This window comes from Prunus mume, linkage group LG8, assembly GCF_029339155.1.
Source record: "Prunus mume cultivar Tortuosa linkage group LG8, ASM2933915v1, whole genome shotgun sequence".
NCBI lineage: Eukaryota > Viridiplantae > Streptophyta > Magnoliopsida > Rosales > Rosaceae > Prunus > Prunus mume.
In genome coordinates, this window is record NC_142705.1 from 18,854,152 (window position 1) to 18,863,064 (window position 8,913).

Sequence of the window (8,913 nt, forward strand, 5' to 3'; positions counted from 1 at the left end):
ATATTATCAGGACATATAACTCAAAATGATTAAGAGCGTTTAATCTTGTATCTTATATGATGTTTTTATTTCTCAATATCGCTTGTATGAAAACAAACAACCGCTCCATATTATTTTGTATCTATTAATTTTTTGTATTTATAATTGTGACATTAAAAGAAAAAACCGAAAAGTAAGAAGGCGCTTTCTTTCATTCTCTAACACCGGACCGGCACCCATTCCAGTCAAAACAGTTAAAAAAAGGAAAACCAAAAAGGAAAAAGCTACAGAGTTTCAAAACTCCAACACAGCAACAGTACATACTATAAAATAATCTTTTATTTTTGTTTGCTTCTTTTTCAAGGAGGGGTTTTGCAACCAAAAAAAAAAAACTCCCTGGCTTCTGCAGCACCTGGTATTTGATTCAGAACTTTAGAGAGACACCAGGCCTAGAGAGGGAGAGAGACAGACACAGAGAGAGAAATCTATCTCTCGTATTTGGATTAAATTTGTATGTTTCTCCTAAATAGCGGTGCATATCTTTTAAACTTATTCCTCTAGAAAAAAAAATTTGGGATTTTTCCGGGAAAGTTTGGCCTGAACCGAACATCAGAATCCTACACAAGAGAAGAACCCACGTTTGGTTTTAGTCAGATATTGCTTATCGTCATTGATCTTTCTATTTCTGATCGTATATATTTATATCTTTCCCAAATCCTATTGTTCTACGTAACCCATAGTTTTTTGTCCTTGAAAGAATATAATTGTAATCTTGTGTAAAAAAAACTGATACAATTCAAGAAACGTTGGTGGGTCTAGAATCTAGATTCTCCGTCATCTCCTACCAAACTCGTACCAGAACCGACCGACTCTCCTTATCTGAAATTGTTTCCCTCAAATTCACAAAAACGTACCCATCAATTCTCGATCCAAAACCAACATAGGCAGTGTGAATTTTGAGTTTTGATTGCTGGGTATTGACTGAAATCTGATCTTTCGATCTCTGTTGTCTGCAATCCAATCCCGAACTTTGGGTTTTGGTTGCCATGGCGACCAAGACCGGGTCACTGAATTACTGGAGGAATTACTTTCGGACTGCGAATTCGGATATTTTCGATATAATCGACCATGCGATCATGGTGGCGGCTTCCGATTGCCCAAAGGAGTTCAAATTGCGGAGGGATCGAATAGCAGAGCGGTTGTTTTCATGTCGATTGACCCGGTGTTCAGGCTGCGACAAAATGGAGTTGGCGGTGCCTGGTGGCGATGGAGAAGATGACGATGATGATGGGGGGTGTAAAAGTGGGTTTGATAGAGATGGAGGTGAAGTTGAGGCTGGTGCTAGTAAAGAGAGCAAGGTCAATAGCAGTAGAGATGATCAGGGAGAGATGAACATGAACCAGCTTAGCAATTACAGCTATGGATTAGCTGAGGCTTTGACTGCTGAGATTGAAGAAGAGTCTGAAATTGTTGGGGAGGTTTTCAGGATCAAAGAGATCTTCAATAATTGTGAAGAAGAGGTATTTTAATTGCCTTTGATTTCCAATTAGCCCTTTGTGTTTGCTGCTTCAATTCTGAAGTGTTCGAGTGGTTGCTTGCTGTGCCCCTTTTGGGTTAATTCGTGTTCCATAGTTTATAAAATTTTAGATTGGTTTTGAAAGTTTTTTGAGAATTTGTGCTCTGTTTGGCTGCTGTGAACATGCTTTAGGTGTTCCGGTTTCTGATTCTAGTATTGATCAATGTTGTTGCAGTCTGATACAGTATTGTTTGAGTCTTTGAGGAAGCTTCAGTTGATGGCTCTGAATGTGGAGACTCTCAAGGTCTGATTCTAATTTGGTTTAGTTATTGAATTAGTGCAACATTACATCCTCAATCAGCTTTAAATTTTTGCTACTGTATGGACTAATATGCGTTCTTCTTTTGCAGGCAACTGAAATTGGAAAGGCTGTTAACGGTCTCCGAAAGCATGGATCAAAGAAAATTCGTCATCTTGCTCGATCACTTATCGAGTATGAATTTATATACCCTTGATTAACAATGGATTATTTGTTCTTTGTGTTTATTGGGAGGAAATTGAGTAATACTATGTAGCGTTCTGCTACGGTACATGCATTTACCGCATCTTCTAAAATTTGTTACTTTGATACTTTGGTCTGCTTATTACTTACTATACCCTTGCCTGCTTCTTGCATTGTAGTATTCAGCAATTTTTCCTTTAAACTTTCTTTGTAGTCTTTTGGGTGCATTAATCCCGTGCTTATATTCAGTATGAAAGCACATAATATGCTCAAACCTCCTATGTACTTCAGCTTTTTAAGTCTGTTGACTAAAACCAGTATCAGATAATTTCCAGTTTCTGAGTGCTGCCGATTCATATTAATTATGCTTATGAACTCAGTTCTTATTGTTGTGCTTACTGATATCAACTGCACACTGGTCTTTTTCTCCTTTGAATTTTGTCAACACATCGAATCCATTTTCTTCATCTGCACTGTTGACTCCTCTTAGCTCATTGTGTCTTTTTCGCGTTAAGTCTTTTAGTGGGCTAATAAGCCACGTTCTTGATGATAATTCTTAGACAAGGGATAAATTATGACTCATTTCAGCTTTTTTGTATCCATGACTCATGTAGTAGATAAGTAAACATCATATTTCTATACCATGTAAGTTAGTGCTATATTGGAAGACTAGCAGTTCCATTTTAACATTGTATTTGTTATCTTAGATTTTGAAATTTAACATGATCTTTTGTATTGCAGTGGGTGGAAAGACATGGTAGATGAATGGGTCAATGCTACAACAGCTCTTGCTGGTATGAACTGCTGATTTTATGTATGTACCATTCTTTTCAGTTCTTCACTGGATCACCAATATTAATTCTATTATATTAACATGTAGGCACAGAAGCTATGTCGGATTCTGTTGATCCATCTTTTGATGATGAGGAAGGACTACCATCTCCCCCTTTGGATGAAGGAGCTTTCTTTGCTACTCAAACGACATCAATGGAACTCTCACAGGTATCAGTCCTGTTCTCTGCTTTTTTCTTTTTCTTTTTTTCTTTTTCTTTTTTTCTTTTACTGAGGAAAGTAAGCTGATTCTCAATATGATGGCTGAAAACTGATTGGTTTCTGTTCTCTTTGATGTCCAATAACCACGCTATGTGAAGTTCTTTGATGGCATGGATGATTTTGGAAGTGAGTTGAATTTGCCAATGTTTATGTTTCTCTTGGTTAGCTTTGTGCTATTTGGTTCATTATTTGAATTCCCCACTTATTGGATTCATGATTATGAACGGGGAATGTTGTTTCAGATCCTCGAAACAACCGTGACAATGGAAGAAAACCATCAGTGGAGAAACAAAATATTGTAAAGCAGAAACAGCAGCCTTCAAATGAGGCAAATGTGCTTCCCAAGGAAAACAAGAATGAACAAGTGAAGAAACAAGAAGTTGTAAAGCCAAATAAGCTCTCGAGCACTGACTCTGGGCCTGGCAGACCTCCCAAAGTAAATATGGAGCAAAGGGTCAATAATGAAACGAAGATCCAGCAAAAAACAGATAAGGTTGCCATTCAAAAGAGGCAACTCACTGGTCAGCAAGATGTAAGTGCCGTAACAATTACTTGTAGTTTCATATATTTCAATCTTTGTCTGATTTCTGTTCTTGGTCTCCTAGAAATTCAAGTGTTCAGATGAAGTTGCAGTCCAAGTGAAACTTGAAGCCACAAAAAGGAAACTCCAAGAGCGTTATCAACAAGCTGAGAACGGTATATCTTGCTGAATATTTGGACTTTTGTCAACAATGCCACATGTTTGGGTGTTGAAAAATCAAACTCTGTTAATAGCAGATCCAGGTTTTTAATCTTTCTCATGTATGCCTGCATTCTCTTTTTGTTTGACAGCCAAGAGGCAACGGACGGTACAGGTTATGGAGTTGCAAGATCTCCCCAAGCAAGGGCTTGCCCGTAGGAATCCACATGGGAAGCCTGGAAACCACAATCGACATTGGGCGCATGGACGGAGATAAGTTACTTTGTAAAGGAGACTGGTTTCAGTGGCTTATGAAAGATTCTTCCATTTCAATTCAGTGGAAGAGGACAAACTCTCTGGCATACTGTGGGTCAAGAATAAGACATTCATTCACCATTCTTGCTGGGGAGGGGCTGTTTCAGATTTATTGACAAGCAAACTTTTGAAACTTACCCTAAATTAAATACATTGAGGTTTCTAGAGGTCCTTTCATTCAAATTGGGTGGCAGATTGTAGCTTATGCAGTCTCATTTGGATTTGGTTCTGAGCTGAATGTCTGTTAGAGAACCCTAGTTGTCGCTACCCGTTTAACCGACTACCCTCAACATTTTTTTTCTCCCAGAGTCAAGAAACTTCTACATCATGAGTTATATGTACTTTGTAGACAGAAATAAAGTTCACTGTTACTTATACATTTAAGGTTAAACTTTCATGTCTCCTTACTCTTAAGGCTGAAGTGATCCTTGTAAAGTTCGTCTCCGGTCAATTTTGTTAAGACGGCGGCGGGCACAGAGATGGTGAAAAAACTTACCCCTCTGAACTTTTATCATTTATATGCCCGTATTTACGTGTAAGAGAATTAAATGTAGCAAAATCATAACTTTTAGTGACAATATCATTACACCCATCTCAGGTGTAACAATATCATTACACCTAAAAATGACAGATTTAAGGTTTTGTAATATCTGGTAGCTGTCTTTTGCTTTTAGTGATATTTATCTTCTCAATGTCGGAAAAACTTTTAAATTCCAACGCGTCATTAAAATGAAAGAAAATTATGCAATGAATGTGTCTTGTGGAATTTTAACGTGGAAAACGTTTGTACAATTCCATTTATCCACCCGTTCTCTTTGAATTATTGTTGGTTGGTTGGGTGTCTGTTCAGACCCAACTCTGCAAGAATTTTCCTTTTGGTCACGTGATTTTTATGTCTCCGTTGTAAATAATAAACTAATAGATGTGGGGGCCACGTGGAATTCATCCATAGATTGATTGAAGGGTTTAGGATTGGATTGTGTTTTTTAATCTAACCTCTATGCAAAACGTTTCTTTCAAATGGATGGGTTACCGGCTTGGTGGGTTCTGCTCAGAATAACGGAATCATATAATGGGGGGATACACGTGGTGTATTTTCCTTGCCATGCTAGATTGTAAAAAGGTACAATACGATGCCTTTTATAGTCTTTCTGTTTTGCGTTTTGACCAAAACGGTCTTTTAAATTTATGTTCGGGTTGTATTTTTGCCCTCCGAACTTTCTCTTTCGTGTCAAATTCGTCAATCTGTATCATTTTCCGTTAGTTTGAATCACGTACATGCTTCGTCAAAAAAACCAAAAAACAAAAAAAAAACCTTGAATCACTTAGATGCGACATGCTACAATTTAAAATACTCTATCAACATACTCGAATTCTATTTTGACCCTTCAACTCAAAAACTGCAACCAACCCTAATACGTCCCCTTCAATTTGCCTCAATCCACAGGCTCTACAAAACTCAATTCAACATTGCCCAACACCTCCTCAAATACACCACCACCAACGTGATTTTCCCCCTCGCCCACCTTCCAAGCACTAACCCACCCAATTTTATCCCGCCAAGCACCCGTCCTCCTCAAGCACCTAGTTTCAGATGGGAAGGAGTTTGTCGGGAGTGACAGTGCCATGTGTTTTTTTATTTGCTGTTATCATTATTCAAGTTGAATTTGTCAAAACCAAGATAAATATTTGTGAGCACAGATTATAATTTATTTCAAAATAAAAATGCAATCATTATAAAAGAAGACTTTTGCCCAGAGAAGTCAAGATAAGCAAAGAACAAATCAGCTTGGTTATTCTTGCATGTGCAGGGCCAGTGCAGTCTATCTTGACGAGGTTTAATGCCCATGTTGCTTGGTTTACGAAAACTTGTACAAACTAATAGCAACTAATAAAATATGCTGTCAATTATTTTACGTTAAATTAAGCATCTGAACGTTGAATTTCCAGATGCTCTTACAATGTTATCCTATGAGCCGACGCTGACTCGTTAGTTTCTAAACCCAACTCAAGTTTCTAAGTTTTTTCTTTCTTTTCAGCAATGCTATTCGAGAATTGACCGCATTTAGCTGACCATATGATGTCAGAGTTGAGGTGTTACATGTCTTTTTATTTTCCTTTTCTTCTTTTTGGGTTGACATCTCTAATCCATATCCAACTATTCCAACAAGATTGATGAATTTTCAAAGCTTGATCTTCTTTCCTCAACTTTGAATTTTCTCGAAGTTACAAAGGTATGTGATCTCTAATTAATTTGGTGATGAGATATTAGTGGGCCGTCACACGTCAGATTATCCCACACCCTTAATATGAGATACTTTTCTCTCTTTTGTTTTTCTACCGATGTATATAAGTAGATTATTATAATGATAAGTGATTAATATATTTATTTTGGTAAATATGGCTTATAATAAAGTTTTTTTTTATTGGAAATGAGCCATTTAATTTTTTTTTTTTTTAAGCCAATACTAAAACACTCATGAAACTAGGTGCGAGAAATCCCGACACAACTTGATTAATGAGTCGAAATCTATGCAAAATTATATAGATCAATCCGTTGAAACGCGATTAAGAAACGGATGAGTTTCAAATCAACCTACTAACCCATTTGTTAACCAACTTACAATCGGTCATTACCGGTTTACAGCTCGTCCATTGACAAAACAAACAATAAAAGGATCTTTCTTCTATGGCCCAGAGGAGAAAAGGATGAAGACAAAAGCATATTTGGTAGATCGAAAGTAGGTCCCACGCGTGTTGTGTTTCCACGTGTGCATAATCTGAAGCACACAAGAAGCACATGCAGTCTCCTGCTTTCTCTGTTGGCGCCTTTCGTTATTTTTGCTGCCGACCTTTTCTTGGCTACGTGCGTGAGACCCTTTTGCTTTCTCATTCCAGTCGGTCTTCAACATTCCGCTGTGGACTTCAGAGCTTCTCTTTAAATAAAGCTACTTTTTGCAGTCACTTTGCAATACCACAAAATATTGTAACATTATTATTTATGGGTCCAGTCTCTAATAGTAGAAGCATCGATTACGTGTGGACTAGTGGAGTTTTGATTCATTCCTACTCCTTAGAGATACACATGAATTTCTCTCCAATTACTTTTTCAATTGTTGGTTTTTTTTTTTTTTTGGGTCAATCATTCAAACCCCAAAAAGGAGATAGAGAAACAGCGAATACATGAGCCGAAAAGGTCAAGAAACAAGCGCAGGGAAGATTAAATTAAAACCAGTACAATCTAGCACAATAAAATCAAAACAAAATAAAAAAACAAAGTCACCTTCGCCCCTAAGGGAACGAGGACCGCATCATAATGGCCACAAAAGAGGAAATACACATCTGTCAAGGACAACCAAAACAAACCAAGGCAGGACAGATTGCATGCAGAAGATGAAACTGTTTATATGTGCATATATATATATATATATTGATGCATCCACATATACAGTGCTTAATTAAAGACCTAACATTATATATAGACAATGGGTAGACAAAAGGCACCAACAATGGGAAGAATATATAAAGTTGAAACTTATTCTCAACTTATATACAAGCGCTTTTGAAGAATGGACTTATACCTCAGGAAATCAAAATTTCTGCTTGCCGGAAGCATTTTACCTCATGCTGGACCACCTTTGGTTTCTTGCATTACATTACCCCTTTTGAATCACAAGATAAGATTCGCGCCACACAACCGACATAATATCGTAGGGGGTCCACTGTGACAGTTTAAATTGTTCGTTTTGAGTCTAGTCCGCACGAATATATTCAACGCATTTTAAATGTGTCTTATTAAGGGAGATGATATATGTTTCACTGTCGTTCTAAATTGGCATGGCTAACCATAATGGCTCATTAACACAAAGAGAGGACTAGGTCCTGGCCTATGCATTGTTCATTTTAAGGTCCAAACTCTAGACAGAACCAACCATATGCGTAATGATTAGGTCAAATCGAACCGATATGGTCTAAATCGAACAATTAGGTTTACGAAGATTCTCATTTTCGGTTGGTTCAATGTTGTTTTTATTGTCGACACATTTTCTAATTCTTTTTTATTGTTTCTGGGCCCTAAATTAATAGGCTAAATTGCCGATGTTTTGTTCTCAACTTCATCTAAATGAACCTAATACCAAGCTAATAGCATTTTAGGTGGTAATTAAAGTCGTTCAATCCAATAAATTAATGTTGTTATTTTGTGAAGAGAACAAGGTACTATGGATGTCGTTGACAATCCGAAATTTATTCAAAAGAAAGGCGTGAAAATTCTTGTCATGTCTATTCTCTACATGTAGGTAGCATGTTCCCCTCCTCAATTTGCTGCGTGTTTAGAGTATAATTTTATTGTACGTTTTTCCCTCCTTTCTTTTCGGGTCATAGTCTTTGTTTCGTTTTCTTTTCATGGTTTGTTGTTTTTTGGATCTAGAAGTTGAAAATTGTTTCTTGGCTGAGTTTAATAATAGTTTTGTGCCTTGCCTGAACAGAAGCAAGCACAGTGCCCCAGCCCATCGCAAAGAACATATTTCTTACTTAACACCATTTATCTTTTGAATGAAACATCTAAGTGGCAAAATCCCAAGATTTCTTCTCTTTGTTCACAACAATAGGATGCCACATCATCATATATATATATATATAAGGACTTTAGGATATCCTACAATTTTTTCAATGATCCAAATCATCTATTTTTGGTCTTCATTCATAGATCATTCTTACAAAAAATTAGACAAATCGGAAACTATTTCAACATCCAATTGTGTCCTACAAAATCAATGAACACTTAGAAAATACTAAAATTTCAATAAATCAATTGAATGGTCAAATGATATCGGATTCAAGTGATTTTTTGTAGAAATGATCTTTGAA

The 8,913-nt window shown here is 36.9% G+C and overlaps 1 protein-coding gene across 1 annotated transcript; it reads left to right on the forward strand.

Moving 5' to 3' along the window:
• Positions 1–264: 264 nt before the first annotated feature.
• On the forward strand, positions 265–4,435 carry LOC103326848 (Transcription elongation factor (TFIIS) family protein). Its single transcript, XM_008229100.3, has 9 exons — positions 265–1,499; positions 1,731–1,799; positions 1,906–1,988; positions 2,739–2,791; positions 2,878–2,999; positions 3,149–3,176; positions 3,293–3,582; positions 3,656–3,746; positions 3,882–4,435. Exons 1-9 carry the CDS (start codon positions 1,026–1,028, stop codon positions 4,004–4,006), a joined length of 1,335 nt encoding a protein of 444 aa, XP_008227322.2. The 5' UTR covers positions 265–1,025; the 3' UTR covers positions 4,007–4,435.
• The last annotated feature ends 4,478 nt before the right edge of the window (positions 4,436–8,913 follow it).

Bases quoted from the DNA above. Each gene is read 5' to 3' on its own strand.
- LOC103326848 (XM_008229100.3), top strand. From the start codon at position 1,026: ATGGCGACCAAGACCGGGTCACTGAATTACTGGAGGAATTACTTTCGG. The intron at 1,989-2,738 runs GTATGAATTTAT...TTTGTATTGCAG, and splicing joins CTTGCTCGATCACTTATCGA to TGGGTGGAAAGACATGGTAG. The intron at 3,177-3,292 runs GTGAGTTGAATT...ATGTTGTTTCAG, and splicing joins TGGCATGGATGATTTTGGAA to ATCCTCGAAACAACCGTGAC.